This window comes from Leuciscus leuciscus, assembly GCF_965113295.1.
Source record: "Leuciscus leuciscus genome assembly, chromosome: 6".
Taxonomy (NCBI): Eukaryota; Metazoa; Chordata; class Actinopteri; order Cypriniformes; family Leuciscidae; genus Leuciscus; species Leuciscus leuciscus.
In genome coordinates, this window is record NC_138730.1 from 31021607 (window position 1) to 31046503 (window position 24897).

General features: G+C 36.5%; 2 protein-coding genes and 1 long non-coding RNA gene across 5 annotated transcripts in view; 1 reads left to right on the top strand and 2 right to left on the bottom strand.

The window, feature by feature from the left end:
- The window catches only part of brinp2 (bone morphogenetic protein/retinoic acid inducible neural-specific 2), a 92030-nt gene extending 79419 nt beyond the window's left edge, over positions 1-12611 (bottom strand). Inside the window, exon 1 of the mRNA XM_082172628.1 lies at positions 11897-12611. The gene's annotated coding sequence lies outside the window, so the exon portion shown is untranslated. The remainder of the gene's footprint in view (positions 1-11896) is intronic.
- The window catches only part of LOC309500905, a 197969-nt gene that overhangs the window by 149919 nt on the left and 23153 nt on the right, over positions 1-24897 (bottom strand). The gene's annotated exons all lie outside the window — the stretch shown is intronic.
- The window catches only part of astn1 (astrotactin 1), a 247725-nt gene continuing 243749 nt past the window's right edge, over positions 20922-24897 (top strand). For all 3 annotated transcript variants that reach the window (XM_082172607.1, XM_082172608.1, XM_082172609.1), the window contains exon 1: positions 20922-21482. In XM_082172607.1, coding sequence (XP_082028733.1) covers positions 21191-21482 — 292 coding nt within the window. In that variant the 5' untranslated portion in view covers positions 20922-21190. The remainder of the gene's footprint in view (positions 21483-24897) is intronic.

A 24897-nucleotide genomic window follows, 5' to 3' on the forward strand; every position in this document is an offset into this window, starting at 1 on the left:
GCAAGACAGAGCGCAATGGAGGTAGATGCTTTATGGATCATACTAAAGGTGGGAATTAGATGGTTACGTGCAAGATTCATACTTATATATAAACTCATTTTCATCTCCTTCACTTGCTTTCTCTTTCATTTTTTCGTCTGTGTAATGAAATTTGATTGTATATGTATTTCATTCATATTTCAAAGCAGGAGAAATAAGAAAGAAAACAGTGTTGTGGTGTTTACTTGTCACTGCATTTGTGAAAATATAATTCTATTCTCTTTGGGATTTCAAGACTGAATGCTTCACAAAGCTAATATGGATGAAATGTCAAGTTGCTAAGGGAAACAATCAAACTAGACATTCTGTTGTGAAAAGAAGAAAACATTGGAAAGACTTTCCATCTGGAACAATCCAGAGTGATGTGGTGCCAAGGGCCCATGGTAGTTGATTTTGGCACATAGTTGAGGTGGGCATTTACCTTAATATAGGCAAGCCATTAGGGACCAGTTTCAACCCTGCTGACTCAGCCTAACTGACTAAAACAGTTCCTGACTTGCAGTATGAAGTACTGCTACCATTATTGTATAATGCATTATGCCTGTAATGGTCTTGTTGTAATAATATAATGTGAGCTCTGTTATTCTGGTTTGTGGAGCCAAATGATTTCAATGATTTGGGAATTCAGACTCAGACCGTATATGTGCTAATATGTGATAAAAAATTTGATTATTTCATGCTGTTTTATGTTGTTAAAAAAACAGGAACTGTTGAATCTACTATTATATTGTAAAATGTAGGCTATTTATTTATTTGCATAAACCTGATCTTGTTTGTTTTGAGAGAACACTCAGAAACTCTACTGACACCCTCTTTATTGCATTTCAGTTCACACTTGGTGGACCGACTGCCTCTCAGACACACATTTCATCATCTCTGCCCAGTGTGCCATGGGGGTCTTGTATAGTTCTGACAGACGGCATGCCAAAGTGTGAGCTAAGCCAAGGCTAGCAGATGCTGACTGGATGAGCACAACTGAACACAACTGAAATCCAGACCCCCTGCATGAGTGTCTCTCTTTTTTCTAATGATCCAAGTTATTGTGTCCGTACCATAGCACAGTAATGGTATCAGATAGGCCTAGTTAGCTAAATAATGAAAGGAAAGGAAATACATCTAGACCCAACAGCGAGAAATTAAGTCTGTTTAAAATCATTCACAGAAATGCAACGATGGCCAATCGGACAAGGATGCAAATAGCTACACAGCCTTGTTTAGCAAATTGCTGTAGGAGACTTATGTGGCCAGCGAGTGAATTTATACCTGGTAAATGGTGGATTGAAGTTAGGGTCTTTAATTATGTGTGGAGGAAGAGCATGTTCAGCAGTCAGGGTGAGGGAATCGACTAAAGTGCACAAGGGGAAGGGGAAGAATAATGCTGCTGACAGTGTGCCCTGGAGCAACAGAGAAGTCCATACCTCAATATTGGCCCTCTGCATCATTCCGCCCCACCTCAGCCTGTATTCAACCTACTGACAGCTAATACACAATTGGCAATTGGGCTTATGGGACAAGGCAGCTATACCGTAGCATACGAAGAGCGAGCAGGCTATATTTATGCACCATAAGGCTGGTTGTAATAGGAGGTATTGCTTTAAATCAGGTAAACGAAAAATCTCAGTGGAGTGTTTGTGCTACCATGCTGTGTCTGTGGAGAAAATAAAGATAACAACCTGCTAAGCAATTTCTGCAGTATTTGATGCAGCTGGTAAATTTTTTTCAAAAGATGATTTCCATTTCAGACAGAATTGAGTACTAGAGGGCTTGCCCTGCTTGCCGCTCGTGAACCTGCATCTCATAGGAAACACAGCTGATGGAGTGTCCATTTGCATGAGAGAGAGAGGTTACAGCGATGAGAGCGGGTTTATAGAGATTGAATATTTTTTGCTCAGAGTCGATAGGTTCAGTGTTATACAATCTTCCCAGTTCTATAACCTTTTGTCTCAACATCACAGTTTTCGCTAACATTCCTCCTGGTACTTTTTATCTCAACATGCATGTGGTATACTGAACCCGTCAGCGCCGAAATGTCTGAGAGCACATTTGCATTGACCCACTTGAACTCTCCTCTCCTCTCATTAGCATACTTTGTTCATAGCAATCACTGTTTTGGCTTTTCTCTGTCATGCTCTCTTTCACACTCACACAGAGAAATATTTTAAAAAAGCTACGTCATAAGTATTCTCAGTATGATCTGAAAGAAAATCTCTGACCTTTCTCTTTGCTTATTTCACATAATGCCATGACCTTTCCAAAGACTGTCTTTAAAGTTGCGTACTGTGTTGTCATTCAACTCCACTGCATGCAGATACTGAGTACATCTTTTAATGTTCTGAGCAGTCTTTGGAATAAATGCACTATTATTGTAAGTAGGGAGATACAGTCTGATTTCATTAAAAAATAAAAAATAAAAAAAAAGATTTTTGGAAAAATGTATTTAGAAGCTTATTCTCAAGATATACCACAGTGCATTTCTGTTTAAACTATGAGCTACAGCATTTTATTGAACTAAGATTTGAAATTATATTTGGAAATCCATTATAAACGAAAATGGTATTCAAGGTTTGTTCAGCATCTAACACACTTTAATCTCTGACCATACAATTGTCATATAACTACAGCTGTTTTCAATATTGATAATAAGAATAAATGTTTGTTTGAGCAGCAAATCATCACATTGAGACTGAAGACTGGAGTATAGCTGCTGAAAATTCAGCTTTACCATAACAGGAATAAATTGTACTTTAAAATATATTACAATTTAATATATATATATATATATATATATATATATATATATATATATATATATATTATTCTAATACTATTTCACAATATTACTTTTTTTGTGTGTTTTTGATCAAATTAATGCAGTGAGCAAGAAGACTTCTTTCAAAAATATAAAAAATCTCCAAACAGTAAATAGTGTATGTACAGTATAGATTGAATGAAAAACTAAAATTAATTATTTATAGGTTGATAAATAATGATTCATAAATAAATAAATAAATACATATAAAATATCCCAATCTAAATCACTGTATGAAACTCACAACTCTTTTCTACATTTAAAAATCATTAAACAAATCAAAGCTAGTTCATATTTTAACTGCTTCTAACATCCTGCCCACTTGTTCATTTAAAATGTTATTGTTTTTTTTATGTAATTGTTTTAATTAATAAATGCTAGTTTTGTAAAGACATTCATCTTAAGGCACATCTTTATTTGTCTACAAAGCTAATTTGCAAGTATTTAAGTAAAAGACAGCTCTTTGGCTTTGTAATATCATGCAAAACTCAATTGTGTGCAAACTTTTGTGTGGTCATGTACTGTATATATACTATACTTTAGATCTTTATTCTGAGCTATTCCCCATATACCATATCCATAAGAGAGTCGGCCAGCAGCCTTTTGCAAAACTACTGGACTGTGAAAGCAGAGTCAAGTCTGGACCATGCAGAGAGCCATGTGAATTCCAATAAGATGTATGGGAAGACAGTTGCAAGAGCCATTTAATCTTGCTCACATTCAGCTTAATCCTACTGAGGCTGATTTACGCCTGTAGGCATTGTGGGAGAGGTACTGTGAGTCATTTGCCCGAACGCTGCACTGGCAGAATGGCGGAGACATGAAGACAGCGCACATTCTTTTGAACCCCACAGATGAAATAAAACATGAAAAAAAGAAAAGAAAAATGCAGGCTTCTGTAAGATGAGTCAATTCTCACATAGGCCACTACTCTGTGACTGTCTGCATGAGATATGGGTAAAGACAGGAGTCTTATATGTTAAAAATTAAATTGCTCAGACACTTTTTTTCTTCTGTCTGTGAGGTCTATTTCTCTCGTCTCTGTCTCTTGTTATCATTGGCAGTCCTAGGACATGTACACGGATAAATCCAACACACAAACACTTTGTTTTTGAAAGAGGTCTCTTATGTTCACCGCAGCTGCATTTATTTGATCAAAAATACAGTAAAAACAGTAATATTGTGAAATATTAGTAAATAATATTTATATTAATTAATATTATTATTATTTAAAATAACTGTTTTCCATTTGAATATATTTTAAAACAATAATTATTCCTTTGATGGTAAAGCTGTGTTTTCAGCATCATTACTCCAGTCTTCATTGACACATGATCCTTCAGAAATCATTCTAATATGCAGATTTGCTGCTCAAGAAACATTTCTGAAGAAACAAGAATGTTGAAAACAGTTGTGCTGCTCTATTTTTTTGTGGAAATCTTGATTAAGCTTGATTATTTGAAATATAATTTTTTTAATCATGTAAAAGTCTTTACTGTCACTTTTGATCATTTTAATTCATCCTTTGTGAGTATTTTAAAAAGTATGTGTTTTGTCAGTATACGATTCTATTATGACAAAATATTTTTTTTAGAAGAACGTAATGCTTATCATTGAAAACACTCATATGGAAGAGCTGGAACTAGGCAATTGGATAGTGTTCAGATACAGATCTTCTAATAGTTGGGCCCTCATACAGATTTCAAATGTGGCCAAGTGGAGGCTGAGGTGTCAACAACAGTTACAGAATGTAATAGAAAGAGGGATGTCAGATGTCAGACTATTATCCAGTAAACGATTTTCATACCTGCCTGCTGCTAATCTCATTGGTTAGATAATACGTGCTGAGACTAAGAGGGAAATTCTGATGACCATCTCAAAAGCACAAAGTGAACTCAGACGTTTGCACCAAGAATAAATTAGGTCAGAGACAGCCGTGAAGTAAAGGAAGAAAATGGAAAATGGTTATCATGGAAGGTACAAATACTGTATGCTGTCTCTCATATTTTTTCCCAAACACAGTGACAAGAAACATCTTAGAGTCATTCAGTCCTTCAAAAGGTCATTGTAGAGGTGCACAGCAGTGCTAAACTCAATTCGATGTCAATAAGGATTACCTTCATTGATTACAGCACAGCGTGTAATGTCAGATTAAATTAAATATGCATGTAGAAAGGATAGGGGTTCAACAATTGCAGCATTTATTAAATGACCAATGCTGTGTGTGTGTGTGTGTGTGTGTGTGTGTGTGTGTGTGCGTACATATTGTTTATAATATGTATAAAGCAAGCAAAATCACTACTGCAGTTGGCAGTCAGTGATCAATGTGCACATTCATGGTATTCAAAAGATTTATTTTATTTTATTTATTTTATTTTTTTATGCTCTAATCTTTCATGAAAAAAAGGTTGAAAGAAATGAGTTTTGAGTAGATAATGACATAATTTTTCGGTGTAAAGGTGTGACTAAATTAGATGGACCAAATGTAGATATGGATGGATAATTTCTGGTGCTGCATTTTAGTCATGCTAAAAGTGCAATGTGCTATTTATTTTATAAAACATAGGAGGGTTTATATTCAAGTAACTAAATAATGTTGCATTAAGATCTTAATACCGGTGTGAAATAAAACTTTATATAGCATATACAGTATATATATATATATATATATATATATATATATATATATATATATATATATATATATATATATTTCCTTTACAATCATGTTCATACACATATTAATTAAAAGGTAATTCATCAATGTTTGGCAACTATGAATATAAATGAGGCAAAGTAAAATGTGTTTTACCAAATATGCATAACGTGACATTTCATCTTCTCCTCTTTGTTATTTAACAGAAATTGAACACAATGGACTATAATGTAGCTGTCATGTCTACCCTTTTCAAATATAAAATCACAAAACAAAATGGGAAATTTAGCCTATGCGTCCAATCAGCAACAAGGTAGCTAGTCTGTGTTCAGTCTACAAGAGATAAAAAAAAACACTCAAAAGGGGGCAGAGGACAAAGCTAAACGAGTTTTTCTGTTCTTCTGTTTGATTCTTGAAGAATTTGTGAAATGGTGCAGTAAACAACTCAAAGTAAAGCCAGTAATGAACTGTATGTCGGTCACTAATGAGTCAGTTTGTGAATTACAAATTGTCTATCTGAGGTGATCAATCTCTACAAAGTCTACTAATCTTCAAGCATCAATCTCCACTAAACGTTATATTTCAAAGCACATATATTTACACAGCTTGGCGGATTTGTCGTAACCAAGGTTGGCCATGAATCTAACATTGATCCCCATATTGCAGATTTGATTGAACATAAATAGCACACTGGTACAGCACTTGTCCTCGGAGAGACATTGGTCAGGAGTTGATCGATGGGTTATGTGCATCACATTGCTGCAAGGAAAGGTCAGGGGGCCCTGAATGAAATGCCAGGAGAGTTGGCCATAACCATAACCATCCATCTTGCCTCCTAGAGACCAGGGGATTGGGGTACAGACAATGACAGGCTTGTGGTGTGTAACACAATGGTTCTTCTGTCTCTTCTGCTCTCGTCTTCCACTTGCAGAGTTAAGCCAGACAGGTTCTCTGGTTTCCACGCCCAGCAATAATGAATGGTTGCAAGGTTGCAGTGCTGCTGATGTTGTGACGTCAAATGAATTGGTCATATTTGACAGGAAGGCAGGTGCGTGTCCAGGTGCCACCCACTAATTCTAAACAATGATTGGCCGAAGTCAGAGTGTAACCTTATGCCAGGTTCAGACTACACGATATCAGCCTGATTTTGGCACGATCCATTTGACGTTGTGCCGTGGTCATTCGGAAGTGACAATGGGCGCAATAATTGATTGTTTTATCTCGTATAGTGTGTCACAGTGGACGACAACCGACACCGTGTCATGAGCACAGAAACTCTTTCTAACACAGCTTTTAAACAGGACGAAATGACAGAGAGACGATGATATTGGTGCTGCTAGGTGGAATTATGCAATGGAGGAAAGGTTCGTGGAGCTATAGCAACAAAATTCCTGCCTTTATGATGTTTGACACCACGAGTGAAAAAAGATAAATGCTGGCAAACACTGGAATTAGCATTTGGCTAGAACAACCATTGTTCGTTTACACTCTTGTTTCCGTAAGTCAGTCGCTAGAGTCCCACCTTTTAGATGACATCATGTACATCTTTAAAGACGTAAAGCGATGATTGGTCGAGAAGCAACATGTAGTCTGACATGTTTCTTGTCCATGACACGGCAATAATTTAAGAGTCAAATCACATAATCTCAGTTACTATCGTAACGGACCATTATCTATCCTGCCATTAAATAAAACTAGATACAACCTCCTTGGTTTGTATCAGAGCAGGAAGCAGTGCCAATTTCCAGCAGCACCTTTCATGTTTTATATCCAGTTAGTTTTAAGAAAAGCAAATTATAGCAAATGCAGTATAATACAGTAGCTAAGACTCATCTTGTTTATTGTTTATTGTGTGTGTGTGTGTGTGTGTGTGTGTGTGCGTGTGTGTGTTTGTGTGTGTGTAATTATTTATTTCTGTATGGTCGCATGTAGAATGGTCCTCTCACCTTCCTTTTAGGCATTATGATCAGTAATATTTTGTTTTTGTTTTCTGTGTGTTTTTTTTTGGTTTTATTTTATTATTGTTTCGTTGAAGTGAATTTATGCTTCACATGGGTCAAATTTGCTGAGTCACACAAAAGCAAAAAGGTGTCCAGCCTTTTTTTATCCACCTTATTTTTAATGCACGAGCCGGCAAGGCCTTTATTTAATGTAATATGTAGTTGTAAGGCTTCTGGTGTCGGCCGAAGTGGTTTTTACCTGTACAAAAACTGAATGTTATGCTGCTTGATTTTGTAAATCGTTGTTTATCATATGATTTAATTGTAATCATAAACACCATTGTGTCGCGTAAATAGTTTTAGCGTTTACATCTCTTTTGTTATTCTTAGTTATTTACCTATAGCAACTAATTAATCGGAAGTCTTGCACATTCACAGGAAATGGCTTACTTCCGTGTTGAAAAATTAGGTTATGAATAGTTATGACAGTTTTCACATTACTCTCTACCACAGAGTTTCTTTGCAGGGAGAACAGCAAAGGCATAGCTGACCCTGTCGCCACATGTAATGTCGTCCAGCTTGATGTCTGTGAAGGCCGGCCGGTACACAGCAACCAATTAAAACTTAGAGAAGTGGTCCTGCTGCTAGGGCTGATTGGTGGAGACTCCTTCTGTGATCATTTGCAGTAGGAGATTGGTGCGTCCTGGTTAGTCATTGCCTTTGATCTTTAAATCTTTGTCAAATAAAATCATTTTCCCCTTGGCCCCTTGACCAGCTGGCGGGGAGTATTCCCATTTTGATGCCTCATGTCATGGTGAAATTCACTATTAACTTGGGAATGTGGCTGTGCATACCACATAACCGGATATGCTGTGGATGTCTTAACAGGGAGTGAATCGCTACAGATCCAAACAGGATGAAATCTAATAAGAACTGCAATGTTCACATTTTTGGTAATGCAAACCCGTTATGACAATTTAGATTAGTCCTTTTTTTTTGTGCACACAATTAATGTTGTTGCTGCAACTATACGACTTTTTGTATTTGTTTGTAATGTATTATTAATAATAATGATAATAATTTATAGCACAAATAAACAAAAATTAAAATGATTTTAAAAGGAAATTTTTTTAAGAATTTTTTAAGAAAAAAAACTACTACCACAACTGTGAATTTCAAGTTTCTACCATAACTGTGAGTTATTCATCTAAAGGAGGCGAATCAGAATCCATATTCCATATCCATATATCAAAGCAGACCAGCTTCTTATCTGTATGCTCTTTTATCATAGTGCCTTTAGTTTGGTCTGGGCAGGGGAATTACCCAATTCATTTAAATTAAATGTCCCTTCCATTAAAGGAGTAGACCTGGGATCCTCTTGGAAATTAGATTTGAAAACTACTGAAGCTTATCTAATGAGTGACTTAATACACCATATGATAACCAACATGAAAGACTTCATTTACTCATCCTGGACACTAATTAGACTTTACTGAAGGCCTGAAGCCAACTTTTAGTTATGGTGAACGCAGTATAAAAGTTATAGACAACACTATCTATATATATGTCTATCTGCCTCATCTTTTTATGAATATATCATCTTTTTATATTTAATTATTCATGCATTTTTATGGTTTTCTCATATCCGCTCATCTTGCTTTTAGGCATTATGATAGATATTATCATTTTTATATCATGAATTTTTTTTCCCCATTACAATTGATTCATTTGAGTTTTGCATGAAAATGAGCTCGATGTCATCCACCCCACAGTTCTGCATTCTGAACTTTGAATGACATTCGCAATCACTACATGACACACGCAAGTAGGTTCAAAGGAGCTCAGGCTATAAAAGTTATTAGGGTGTTTCTCGGTTATTTCCAATTTTGCATGTAATTATGCATGCTAATGAGCCAAGCAAATTACGCTTTCTGAGTTGATGGCAACAGAAGTGATGAGCAAGATAACCAAACATCAGAATTCATTTTCATTATGCACTTGTATGAATTTTACATTTTTTAAAGCCAGAATATTTCCCAAAGATTATCTGCTAACTGCAGTACAGCTCACATAAATCTTTAGTGTTCTCTATTTTCCCATCACTCTTTTGTGTGTGTGTGTGTGTGTGTGTGTGTGTGTGTGTGTGTGTGTGTGTGTGTGTGTGTGTGTGTGCGCGTGCGTGTGTGTGTGTGTGTGTGTGTGTGTGTGCGCGTGCGTGCGCGTGCGTGTGTGCAGTCAACCTAAGGCCTTAGCTTTCTCTAATACAGCAGTTGGATAAAATTTGTTTTATTTACAAAAAAATTATTTGTTAAAAGCACAAGGAGTATATATTATAAAGCTGGCACCTACTGAAAAATATCAAGTTGCTTTACAGCTGAACTATGAGATTTCATTTGCCGATTTCATTTCAGTCTGCCGTAAACCTTATATAATAAAATGTTCTTCATATATGAATATATATATATATACAATGTACCTTTCTTGACAATATACATTTCATCTTGCACTTTGTGAAGTGTCTTTTCTTAGTGAGAAAGCCTCAGACTACTGTTATATTTTTATATTTCCATTTCAGTGAACATACACAGTATATTTTGAATCCACTTTACATTATCCTCTGAGACGGTGAATATTGCTTGGGCAGATCGATATTTATTTTATAACTTCACAGAGAAAATGACAGCCCACATGCACACACACATATCAGCGTCCCCTCCGGGACTGGAAATGGAGTTTTGTGTTCTTCTTCCACTTTAACACTTCAAAAACATCAGAGGGCTTCTTAGTAAGCAGGAGAGTATGTTCACTGGGGAAACGTCATGGACTTGCATCCCAATAACTTGGGCCTGCACGTCACAGATGCAGAAATATTCAGCATCTTCTGCTCACCTTACATAAATTAAATCTCCCTTGACAGTATCAGTGGAAATGTATCATGTTTGGATGTTAGATAGAATGGATAGACCTCTCAAATAACAAATCAATATTGTAAACTGATAATCGAGTGTTCATCTCTTCTTTTTGCAATGGTTTTGGCCGTTCTGAATACGATTCTGTTCGTCTGAGGTTGTAGGGTGCTTGCTAAGAGAACTGCTCCCTCTGTAGGCAAAGTTAAGAATCAAAAGTGCTGCATAAGCGCTGTCAGCCTATGTTTGTCTCCAAAGAGTTTATTTTCTGTTAAATGAAGGTGGCCCATTGTTTTCTGATTGCTTGCTATGACGAAATAGTCAATGGTTGACTATTGGGTAGGTGTAAGCGCAAAATACAAAGTCACGATTGCTGGCACTGCTGAATAATGTGGATTAAAATGCTATTCTTCCCACAGAAAGATGGCCTGGTGGGTTTGTTGTGTAGACACGACAAAATCACACCATGAATCGGCTTTTCCAAAATGAAATGTATTGAAACCTACTGTTAAGACGGTGAGAAAGCGAGGGAGAGTGAAAGATTGAGAGGAAGAGAGAGAGAGAGATAGAGAGAATCCATGGACAGCTTAAATGTTTCTGCAACAGATTAAAAAGCAAGCTGCTTTATATTTTGAAAGAAAGGGGCATTAAATATTCTCCTTCGACAGTGGAAAGTCAGCGTGCATCTGGTCTACCACTGTCAGAGTGAGAAAAGAGGATTAATGTACAATGTAAGACAATGCAGTCCCTCTTTTACCCCCCAGACTAGAGCAAAAAAACAGGAACCACATGTCTAAGAAATCAAGGAATGCAGTCCTTCTCTGGGTTTCTTGTGGTGTCCAGGCATAGGTCCAAGCCAAACTGTGAGGAAGCCATCCCGTGAGTCACTGTAGCTGTGGGGCTGTTTTGTTTTAGCTCTCCACTGCTGTTCGTGTTTTTTCTGTATTATGTTCAAAAGCTTCGGAGTGAGGAGAAAGTTTGGAAATGGAGTTAAGGACTTCTTGCTTGTTTTGAGAGCGCCCCTCTGGGTTATTGTCGTTGTGCAAGGAGCTTGAAACTCTTGGGGCGAGCTCTAGATTTAGTTTGAGAAAGCATTGTGGGATGAAATCAAATCCAGTTTAATGAGATGGAGGCAAATGCCCTGTAGAAGGCTGCTACTCCAGTAAAGACTATTATATTCATTATAAACTCATTATCACTTATACATTTAATGTGTTCCGGAATACTCTGAATTTAGAAATCCATAATTAAAACCAAATGAAGTCAATCCAACTGTTTACATCTAAATTATCGCAACCAACCGTATCCTTTTTTGGGATCCAAAATTAAGTTACCTGCAGCTTACGTTAATCTGACGTAGTTGACTGACACTGCAGCTATCTTTAATCAGATGTAGGAGTGTGCACAGATACCCAACAGATATAAGACCCCACAAACGCGGTAACATTTAAGTCAGGAGATGATTCCAACACAACAAGATGAGCTCAGTGAAGTGGTTAAAACCAGTATAGATTGAGTGTCCAGTGAACTGTGACAGAGTACTCACCCAGACCGTGAAGGGTGGTTTCACTCCTTTCCCTATAGCGTTTGTATCCGATCGGCTTGTATCGGCAGTCAGGATGTTGGATTCCAGTGGAGGAATGCAGCTCCCACCCGCTCAGCCCCCCGCCGTACCTCCTCCGCGGTGATTTCACACGAGTTCACAAGGCAGTCAAAAGGGTAATCCAGGCATTGTATTGAGTGCGCTACCTAATTGCGCTCTTTATGGGTACAATTAAAATGTTTGATAGCCTTTAGTTGTTTTTCTTTCCTTTTTCTTGATTAAAGATTAAAAACAAGATGCACAAACTTTGACATCAGTTCTTTCAGAATGCAAAGTCCCAGCAAATCGATTTTTGTCCAAGCAGGATAGGTGCAGTTCAGATCTTCTTCAACAATGTGTGATCTTCCAAAACAAGTAGGATCACATCAGATTACAATCAGACAGATACATCCATATGAAGCTGATCTCTTCTTTAAACTCATTAGCATTATCCTGCTTCTTCCAAGTCGAAAAACTGCACCTGCCACGGTTGATTTTGTGACATCCACTGTCTCTCTCTGTCTCTCTCTCTCTCTCTCTCTCTCTCTCTCTCTTTCTGTGTTTTCCAGTGTGTGTGTGTCAGAATGCTAAAGCTAGACTTGAGCTGCTCGTGCTGTAGTCATCACTCACTGCCAAGCCCCAAAACGGTGAGCTTCGCGCAGAGGAGAGCTACACCAAGTCTTTCAGGAAAGCATCTCTTTCTTTTCAACAAGCTCTGTCCAACTGAGACCAGAGGCTCCACCCATTTCACTCTGATTGGCTGAGCCGGCAGCAGGCAGCGATGTGACAAGGAAGGAGAGAGAGATAGAGAGAGAGAGAGAGATAGTGTGTTTGAGGGGAGGGAGGGTAGACCGGGCTCTGTGAGCCCTGGAGGGACAGGGTGGCTAATGAAAGCGAAAATGCTTTTCTCCCAATGCTTTAGCCAAATTTGTCTGCTACAAATTTGTTGTGACTCCTGGCAAACTGAATTCATACTGACAAAGTCTCCAGTTTCTTAAGGGAGATGTATCTTGTTCTTCATACAATAAAGCCAAAAGTAAGTTCTTGTCAGCCTAGTGCCCTGTTAGTGCCAGATATCTTGGGAATATTGAAGGAAATGCTAAAACTCGTACATCTCATACTGATGTGGAAACAGTTTGAAGTCAGTGCAGTTGGGGGAAAAAGGAAGGACATATTCAAAGCTACTTGAAGGGAAGCCACCATTTTAGCCAAAAAAAAAAAAGAAAAAGAAGCCTAACGCCGTGTAGGAGAATTTTTTTTTTTAAATGGATGTCAATGGAGTAGAGGCTTCACTACAATGAATAAACTGCTTTTGTGTGGAAATAGCTTATCATTCAATGAAGACAGCCCATTGGCTAATCTTCAACATGTTTGCTATTAAACATTCAATTTGGATTGATCTATTTTTAGAGTTTACACAAAAAAAAAAAAAACGTTTTATGTGAGAAGTCAAAGACAATTGTGTGACAGGTATGATTTCTCATTCATTTTTTATGGTATCTGCAAACAGTGACTGACTGTCGCATACTTCTGAACAAAATTCAATGGTGTCAATGCTGTAATGTGATTGGTTTATCAAGGCACACATGATCCAAGTTTGCCATTACGCTTTTTCCAATGGTAAAGCCACTGACCCTCGTTTCTCCCAATAATATATTTTCTGAGAAATTATAATTTATCTGGCACAGTAACTGCTACGTTTTTTTATTTTTTTTTACTAGTTGTAAAAAATTAAAAATAAAATATTGTTCCTTAAAAAAGCATAGATTTGTGGTGTTGTGAGGTAGAAACGTTTGACAGGACACATCAATACAAACAATCAAACAAAAAAAAACACTGAGATTGTGAGACATAAGGTCATATTGTTACATAAAGTAACATTGTGAGATATAAAATCACATTGATAAGAATTAAGTTTACTTTGTGTCATATGCATTTAGATTGAGGCATATACTTTTAAATTATGATCAATTTAGTCTCACTTGTGAAACATAAGGTCATTATAACCTTTCTCCCCCTTTACAGTCAGATTAATGATATTTCGGTGCTTGGCTCAGTTATGCTTCACGGCGTACACTACATAATTACCAGTCTAGATAATTTTAACCAGTGCTGACATTATGTATGGTTGACAACTATTCTTATCCATCGCAACTGAGTGAGCGCTTTTCCCTGCTTCCAACTGGAACATTTTCTGCATATCATTTGTCTCCTGCCTGGGCTTGATAAAAATAATCTAGGTCTCTGTCTGTGCCGGAAGCATTGCATTTCTGTTTGCTTTATAAACCTTGCCACTCTTGTCCAACTGCACAAGTTATCAGTCTAAAGAAAATACAGCAAAGTAAAACAAAAAAGTAAGCTAAGGTAGTATATTAAGAGTAAGATAGGGAAAGATGGGTTAATGCCTTTAATTTTCCTCTTGATCATAGATCATTTTCAGCATATTTGGCTGTGCTCATCAACATCAACATTTATAGATTAGATTTATTCCACAGGAACAGTTTATTTATTGCTGTGGGATGGCAAAGCTGAATTTTCAGCATCATTACTCCAGTCTTCTGTGTCACATGATCCTTTAGAAATGATTCCAATAGGCTGATTTTGTGCTCAGTGTTGAAAACAGTTGTGCTGCTTAATATTTTTGTGGAAACCATAGTACATTTAAACATAAAACACGGTCAAAGGGGCACAGGCAAAACCAGATAGATCCAATGCTCATAACTGCAGTGTGACACTAGGAAAGACTTTGCAGTTGATGGGCCCCACTGACTTCCATAGAATAAAAATAAATAAATAAAAAAATCTTTGAAAGTCAATGGGGCTCATCAACTTTCTTTTGTGTTCAGCAGAAGAAAGAAATTCATACAGGTTTGGAACAACTTGAGGGTGAGTAAATGATGAAAGAATGTTCATTTTTGGGTAAACCATCCCTATAAACCTTGCGTTTCTTTCTGTTCTTTGTCAGAACCTTTGTTCTCGTTGTGATATTATGGATGTTCTGCTCCTGTTTCTGAGTATTTTGAGCTTTGTTTAATAAATATATTGACACTGCTGCAAATAGATTCTTTTCCTCACGTTTGTGCAACCGTTTGTGACAATCCCAAACTTCTGAACGGTAGTCTATATTTATTTATAAGGAATAAACGATACCCCCATATTCATTATTCTGAAGCTGAAAATACAGAGTTATTTTAGACGATGCTTAGACTAATGCTTTAGATATGCTTGCACTCTGTCACTGACTAGATATATTTAAAATAATGTAGGCCACTTTTTACTGGTAATATAAGACATTTGGCATTATCAGGATCCACAAATATTCCCCCATTCATTGGGGTAGTTTACATTAATGTAGTTTAATGTAGTACTGACACTAAAACTCTGTAAACTTGAATTCTTTTCTCACACAGTCATTTTCATTTTGGGTGAACTACCCATGAGACATTATGTCACTATCCACGATACATATTGTTGCATTTATATTGCGATATATTGAGACACGATATATTGTTACACCCCTAATAAAAAGCTTTGAGTGGCAGTTTCAGGCACCACCATCTGACAGTCTGAACAAAGCTCTAATTAGGAGATCGTTAACGTGACCGGGCCTTCAAAACAACAGTCACAATAATATTCTACACCTTAACTCCTTTCTATTTGAAGCGCAATGGTCCGTCTCAGTGCACAGGGTTATAATATCACATTAATGGCTCTGGCTTTTCATCAAATGTGATACCTGGAATAGATATTGGTCCAGTTTTCACCGCTTCAATGTCACTGCAGTGAGGCAAAGACAATTAAGGTGTATAAATATGTAAATATGGGAGGACACCTCACTAGGAGTCAGGTAATGACATTTTCAGCCCTGTTTTGGTTTATTCCCCAGTCGTCCCAAATTAGAAACCTTAATGACGACCAATAGGCCACAGATGGTCAAACTCTAGGGTACACGAGTCTCCTGATCTCCTTCTGCTTTTTGCAGCATCACTTTTACGTGCCAACAATGCATTACCTTGCCAGCTGCCGCATGCTCAAGGGGGTAATCATTACCTTGAGTAGAAGGTCAATCCATGGCAGCGTTTGCCAGTGAGATCATGGCCCAGACTGCATTTGGAGACTGGCAAACTGGACAACAAGGGTGATTCATCTTTGGGGCTGAGGGGGCAGATACTCCCTGTCGCTATTTGTCTTGTGACGTTGACATATAAAAAACACTCAGAGGGCACAATCTCTGGAGAGAAACCTGGCGGACGTCCACAGTCAGTCTGGACGAGACCTCCTGATGTCTTTTCTGTCTCTTTGTGTCTCTTTTGCATCAAGACTTTTTTGGCTGAGCGTTACTTCACAGATTCATAGGAGATAAATTATATTTGTTGAACATTTGAGATATGAAAAAGGAGTAATCTAATTGTGCTAATGTCATAACACTGATCTTTAGCATTTGCAACCTGAATGAATGCGATCAGCATATGTCAGGGCTATTGCTTTGACTCATAGGGAATAAATCTAATTCGAAATCTCTTGTTAACCCATGAACAAACTGTTGTTGTTTACAAGCGTATGAGTCTAGCAATAATATTTTCATTATAATTTTGAATCAAATAACATTAGACTACAGAATGACATCTTTTTTGCTAGCATACAAATTTATTTGTTCTGAAAAAGGTAAAAAAGGTTGCAGTTCATGCCAATCGCATGATCTTCTGTGACTGTGACTTTGGACATATCCAGTGGTGTAGTCTACGTGATACGCAGGTATACGCCGTATACCCACTAGAAAAGGCCAAGGATTTGCGTATACCCACTTAAAAAAGCGTGAGGATACGTATCAACTTCGTTTTGTGTCAGAACTTTCACACTTTCATTCATAAATTCACCCCGTCTGTGTTTGCGAAGCGACGGATCGAATCGCGGAATCCAGTCACAAATGGAACTTGCTATATAAAGCAGAACGTCACGGATTTTGGCTATTTTTGAATGAATAAATCAAAAGTAGCTGCTGTACAATGAATCAAATCTCGATATGGACTAGTGTCTATGAATATTAAAGCTAAAAGAGATGCGCGTCTCTGGGAATGAGCGCTCAATGTGTGCTCCACTACACACACACACACACAGAGAGAAGCACGGGTGACTCACGCTCGTGGTGTTTTCAGCATTTCACTGTATTGAGACATGATGTAGGCTACAGCTACACATGTGCATTTCATCGCAGAGCTGCTATGAGAGTCACTTGACGAGAATTTGATAAAACTATCGTCATTCATTCGTTTCATATACACACAGAAACTGTTATGTCTTTACGACAACCTGTCAAAATAAAAGTTTGGTCTAACTCAAATTAATTAGAAAGAAATTGCACAGTAAAATGTATTTTAAAATAACACTTTTTTTTTTTTTTGGCAGGGGGGTATTAGAGTATACTCACTACAAAAAACTAGACTACACCACTGGACATATCAAATTATAAAAACATTTTTTTCCAGTTTTCTGCATGCACAACATAACTGACTGAAAAAACTGGCAATAAAAAAAAAAAAAAAACCATGGGTGAGTGGAAGGGGGACATTTAACAATCAATCAATCATCTATCTAATAGAAATACAATTATTTCAAAACTCAAACTACAAAAATTGTAGTGCAAGTGTTTGTGATGAAATAGTCAAAGCTCATATGACAAAATAAATAAATCAGACATTGAATATTTGTCTGAATTTGAAGAATATCAAACAGTCACAAGTATGTGTAATGATTCTCAAAATACAAGAACAGATACCTGTATAAAATGTAACACCCAAACATTCTTGCTTTTATACATTAACTCATTTACACAGTACAAATAACTTAAAACTTCTAGAACAGCCATTTCAAATCTTGAATTTTACAACACCACTCCATAGTTTCTTGTGTGTGCTGTCTCAGCACAATCTTATGCAGCACTTTTTGTTTTTATCCAGCTAATTGGTTAAGGTGCAACACCTTGTGCATGAGGGGAGGAAAGTCCCCCATTTTGTCAAACATCTGGCCTGTATTACTGCTTACGCATGGCTGGAAAGACACTACCAGTAGATAAATTACCCGCGTTACGGAGTATAGTGTATGTAGTAGAACATCTCTTAGAATGTATTATAAGGAAGATGTTTCATGGAACACACAGTAGTTTAAAGGCTTAAGCATGGCTGTTAGCTTAAGAATAAGAGCCACTGAGCATAATATAATATCTTTTTATGTGTACAAATGATTTTCATATATGAGAATTATGTAGAGATTGCTAAATCTAACCAAATACGTGATCTTTAATTTTCCAGCAGTACTTGAACATAATCTTTCACCGAGTGCTATTTTTCAGAACCATTGTCTGTCCTCTATTAAAGTGCAGTCATACTGTTTGAAGATCATTTTGTGAGCTGTTTAACTCAGTGGGAAACACTTTGCAGCCGTAATTGAGAAATGGCTAGCACAAGTTTATGAAGTTCTAATTGCTTGGCTAAAAACCCTTTCCAGTTTCTTCCTTTGTGAACTTGTTAAAGAAATTTGATGATGTTTGATAGCATGTACGTGCCTCGACAACCTATAAGAAGCTTGTATTTGACATTTTAAAAGAATCTGCATAGATGTGGACATGGTGTGCTGTTGTACATTGTGATGTAGAGTATGATTTGTTTTTAGAAAAGAAGCTTATTTCTAATCCTTGCTTCACACCGTTTTTAAAATGCAAGGACATTTTATTAAGCATAAGAACAATATGCTGGATATCCTAAGGTTGCAAATCCCTGAGTGATAATTTGTCATGTCAAATATAGTCTGCTGTTAAGCCTTACAGAAAACATGTGGAAATATTGTTTTCTAAATCTAACAACTGGCTTGCATGAAGTTGCCATGGCTATCACAAGGGCCAACACAAATGCAAAAAATGCAGAACACAGAAGATGCCAATGCATAACATAGATTCCTCATGTCACAAAGAGGTTCTTATCTTTTGAAGGCTTAATTCATGGTATCCTGTTCTAGTAAAACATTGTGTTTTTCATGTTCCTGAACTCTAGTGTCTCAAGAACATTCTCAGTGGTATATTCCTTTCACCACAGAGCATGATTTTTTACAGTATTTTTTCTGTCATTATCATAAACCACAGCACATGCTTTTCAAGATTTGCTTTTCAGTGTGCTCTACCAAGCAACTAACATTTTGAAAAGGTGTCACTTTTTTTAAATATGTCTTGGTTGCTAATTCTAAATTATTTAATAATATTTTAGAGTGGCTTGCTCAGATTCAATTTTCATTGGATTGCATATGATGCTCATTTGAAGGCCATTATATGTTTTGTGTAATGTTGATACCTAAAACGTATGTAGTTGCCATAACAGACCCATGTCTATTCAGAGTAACAATCCGGACATTTTTTTTTACTTTTTGTCTGTTTATTTATTTATTTATTTATTTTTATTTAAAGATGGGATTGTACTTCCACTATAATGGAGGCATTCCAGTCATCTGTGTACACATTTGCCTACCAGTATTGCCGCCAATGCCAGTAAAGGGCCAATCATTTGTGTCATGTCTAGTTAGATTCCTCAAAACATGCTTATAGGTGCTCCAATTTCTCAGCTAAAATTTGAATCTAGCATCACTTATCCATTTAGAGAGAGCATTTACCATGGAATATATAATAATAATAGTAATTGTATTATCACTATTTATTGTTATTTATATAAATATGTATATATATATAATTATATATAAACTTATGTATGTATATATGTGTGTATATATTATATTGTATTATATTATATTATATTTAATAATAATAATATAATAATAATTGTTATTATCATAAGTATCTCGAATAATCATATAATCTGCCTTTTTAGAATGTAATAATGATGGCAACAAAGACACATCCTCAGCAGAATAATGTGATTATGCCATTTTGACAGTTCTCTATTCCAGTTGCCTTTAGATATGTGTAAACCACAAGCAGTAATAGCTTAGCGAGTGTTGCAGAAAGAACCCTAAAAGAGAGCAGGATATCACAGCAATGGGACCACAAGTGTGTCGATACCCCTCTCTCCCCCGAACGCCCTCAAAGTTCAATTATTGAGCAGGTCAAAGCTGAAATGAGTACTGTGCCCTTTCATCACAAAAGTGCTTCACACTTTGCTAAAGCCTTGCTTCAGTGCTGGTATAAGCTCAAGATTACACAGGGAGATCATTCTTTGGGCAGACTGCCCTGCTGATTTTTTTCCTCTCTTTCTTCCTTTCTTCCTTCTTCCAGAGCTTGCAGCTGCTGTTGGCTTCAGTTCTGCTCTTCTTTCCTCAGTGGTCAGTGAACTATAAAACTTACTCTCACATTCTCTACTGATGCTCATATTTTGCATTTATTTTCAGTTTACGATACAGAAAGAATAACCGTATCCATTTCAACCAATAATAAAAAAAAAAGTTTGTTAATAATATATAGCCTAATTATTATTTAAATTGCTCTTCAATGAATGCCCTGTTACTGTTTTATATATTTTTAAACATAGTTTGACAGTTTACTGTAAAAGTACTTTATCTGATGTTGACACGGTATAGATATTTCTACTTTAACCCCTTTATTTTTTCTTTACATTCATGACTTTATCTATAAACTAATTTTTTCTGTTTTAACTATTTAATGTGTAGGCTAATGTAAATCAGAGTGTAGATGATAAAAATATGCAACAAATAGGCAGCAAATGTTTCCTATAAACTAGCATAAAAATGGTAAATTATATAGGCTATAGAATGGCGTTCAATTTTAAAAACAAAAGAAAAAATAGAGCTTAAGTATTTTGACTTGATAAAACAACAAACTCGAGGATATGAGGGCAATTAAATGGATAAAGTAGAAATAATGGCAGTCAGTTTTAAAAGTGTTTAGAACTATTAGGACTATTATATGTAGCTCTTGCTAATGGTTATCCACTGCAACAAGAAAAATCGTTATTGATGGCTTGAGGTGGAGAAGCCCAATAACGGGCTCCGTTGCTGCGGTGTTCCGCCTCTCTCGCTGTCATCACTAAGCCGAGTCGTGTTATGATGACAACAAGACTATTTAGCCGTTGGATGGAGAATATCTGAATCTTAAACCCTGCCTCTATCGTGTATTTTCACGCAAACATCTAGATTAGTGTGTTTTGCTAGCGCATTCCCCGGTCCTCCTCCTCCTCCAGCTCCCAGTGTGCCGCTGACCGACTGCCGCAGCCTGACAACCGCTACACAGTCTCCGGCAAGATGCTACTACCACACTCCGGTCTGCTTATCGGCGTTCTCTGGACTGTCATCTTCAATTCCGCTGGGGTGAAATGCCTGAACGGCGAAGAAGATCAGTCTCAAGACATGGAGTGCAAAATGAAAAGCGTTACGGTATCCGCTTTGCCGTTTTTGCGAGAGAACGACCTGAGCATCATGCACAGCCCGTCGGCCTCCGAGCCCAAGCTGTTATTCTCCGTCAGGAACGATTTTCCGGGCGAAATAGTCGTTGTTGACGACTTGGAAAATACCGAGCTCCCGTATTTTGTATTGGGTGAGTGCCGTTATTTATAAAAAATGTAACTTTTTATTGAAGATATATACTTGAACTTGATTGTGATAAACTATTGTGATTTTAAATTGAAATATCAGATGCAGGCCTAGTGCAGAAACTCAAATATATCAGTTCTATTATGTTTTTCGTCCGGATTAATACGCGGTAACCTGCAGATATGTGTCATTTGCGCAATAGGAAGCGTGTTCGTTTGGCAGGGTGAGACATGCAAACAGTTGTTATAATTATGAACATGCGTGACATATACAGCTGTGATCCTATAGCGACTAAGTGGCCACTGGGTTACATTCTTGTGAGAAAACATTCTTGTGTAAACTTGTGTGAAGTTTGTGCCATATATAGCTTCACCTGTTGTGAACTCTAAAAAACAAAACAAAACAAAAAACAAGCAAACAACAGCAAAAACAAATTATGCTTTTATTCATTTCCATAGATAGATAGATATATAGATAGTTTGTGTTTGTTTCTAAGTTTGTCTCAAATTTATTTTACACATGTGTCAAGCAGTCTCATCCTCCAGTGTTATATTAATGTTTACAACAACATTGAAGAACAGGGAGTGTTGTAACACATTTTGTTTCAACATCTGTAACTCAGTGCCTTTGATATAATATAAACAAAGTTAAAGAACTTTGATATTCCATATTTTGTCTGCTGTAAACCAGAAGAAATAGTAGTTTAAATATGCAACATTCTGTAACACTAAACCATGTGCCTTCGTGTCAAAGTGTGCAGTTGTTATTTGCATGAGTTGGCAGGGACATATCTATCTATCTATCTATCTATCTATCTATCTATCTATCTATCTATCTATCTATCTATCTATCTATCTATCTATCTATCTATCTATCTATCTATCTATCTATCTATTAACTATGAATTTTGCCTCTGTAAACTCCTAATTACTGCTTGTTAATAGTTAGCAAGGTAGTTGTTAAGTTAGAATAACATGCAGAATTAGCCATTAATGTGTTTTATAAGTTGTGAGAATAGGACCCTAAACTAAACTAAAGTGTATATTATATATATATATATATATATATATATATATATATATATATATATATATATATACTAAATTGCATATATATTCTTGATCTTCCCAATTCTTTTGATGTATTTAAAGACAAAAAAAAAAAAAAATCAAACTTTTGTTTTGATTGCTTTAACTGTAATTTAAAGAACTGAATGCTGTGTGGGTGAAATACTGTGTGTTCATCATTTATCACAAGCAGTTTCACTGGCCGCTGTCCATGGTGCTGAACACTATATGCATGTCTGCCGCTTACTCTGACAGTTGTATAAGTCATTTCTAGGCAATCAGATATAGTGTCAAATGTCTGTGGCTGTCAAAGAATAGTTCTGACATTTGTGCTGGGGTTGACTGTTTATATGGCACTGCCATAGCATTGTCAAATATGTCATGTTGTTTCTCACTTTAGGGATGTCTGGAAAAAATATTAGACAGGAAGTAAACATGGGGAAATGGCAAATATTTGTTTTAAAAGAAAAAAAAAGAATATTTTGCTCAATAGTGACTTTAAAGGTAAAGGTGTGGGGCATTGACATTGCCTCCTAACTTTTAGTGATTGTTACGCCATTGCATTTATTTGTGTATATATATAAATAATATACATACATGATAAACACATATTCTAATTTCAATATTTATTGTACTTTATAAAAAAAAAAAATTGTGATGTAATTTATGCTTACATACTCTTGCAAACTTATGAAAGGTTACACCTGGGATTAGCACAGTTTGATCTGCATACAGTGATATTTGAATGCATGAGGACCTGCATATTTATAACTAGAAATCCTTAGAGTCTAAAAAATGGTGTCAGCATGCAGAGGTAACCAGATTTCAGTTTGTTAACAATGTTTAGATGCGACTGCATTTTTCATAGCACAAAGTTCTCAGTAGTCAGGATTTTAATACTTAGCCTACAGAATTAAAATAAGCTCAGCGCTTTAGAGTGCATAAAACACTCAAAAATAGCATGCGCCGCTTCTGCAGAAACCTGCTGGTCTTTATATAGGCCAAAATAGAATTTTCTAGGTTTTTGGAAACTGGGAAACTTAAAAAAAAAATCTTTAACATAACTTTTTATTGTGAATGTATTGGATTTAATGTTCGAAACCAGTCTCAAGTTTTGTTTTGTTTTTTAGCTTAATCTGTTCGCCTATAAACTGACCAAACTCAATATTCATAGTGGATGAGGGTCCCAGAATACATACAGTAGAAATAGGAATGAAGAAGAAATATGCAGTGAAGTAAGCCATTTTTAGTTTCTGATCTGGCATGAGATTGGGGTGTGACTATTTGTTTCTGTCCAATGGGTGACATGGGAAACCTGTTTGCAAACCATAATATATTCTTTCTGGCATCCTTTTTGCTTTAGTAATTCACATTGGACTAAGTGCTTTTTCATTTCTTTCAGACAGACTGCACCTTGCCTTACTTCATAAATCTCACTCTTGCTAGATCGTCTCCTCTGTTCCTTCAGCTTCTACCTCCTCCAAAGGCTCTTTGTTTGCATAAGATTGATTGGAATGATCATGGGGAGTAATTTCAAGTCAGTGTTATAAATGTTGCCTAAGGTGTTTGCACGTCCCTCCCTTCGCTCTGTGGTCTTGTTTCCTGATTATAAATGCAGTCTTTACAGAGCCGCCACTAGTCTTTGAACAAGCTATTTTTAATTGGATACATTAGGGTAATTGGTACGGTCTACAAATGCATTCACAAACACACACACGCACACACACACTTTCACTTGCACTTGCACACACTCATTTACTTAGCTCTCTAAACGAGGATACACCAAAGACCTCTTTTGCTTTTAATAACTTCCAGGGGCAGACTATGGCAATGGGATTCCCTAAAGGAAAAGTCTAGAATTAAAGTTTTAGTTTTAGACTGGGTTTCACATTTAATTGATTTTTGGCTAAGAGTCACACATAGAAGAGGCGTTGTTGAAAAGGTTTTCATTCAGACGAATGCAGACAATGCTGACAATGCCTCCACGTGTTTTAAAACCTAATGATGAAATTTGAAATCCTATCTAGGACATTTTTATTTATTTATTTATTTGCTTTAGCTGGCTTCTGTTTCATTGTAGTGTTGGCTATAGCATATCATTGATTTGAAAAGAATGGAGCCCTGAAGCTGATTCATGATAAACCACAACATGTTTAGTAAACATATTGCAGCATCTTCATCCTTATTTTAGTCATCACTGTTTTTTTGCGATGGCCTATGTTGTCTTCACTACTTTTTTTCACAGGAATTGTGAAGCACAGTTTTTTTTTATCTTGTTAGTTTGTGATGTCATGAGTTATGATGTCACTGCTGGAATTTAAAGATTTGACAAAAGCTCACCAAGGCTGCATT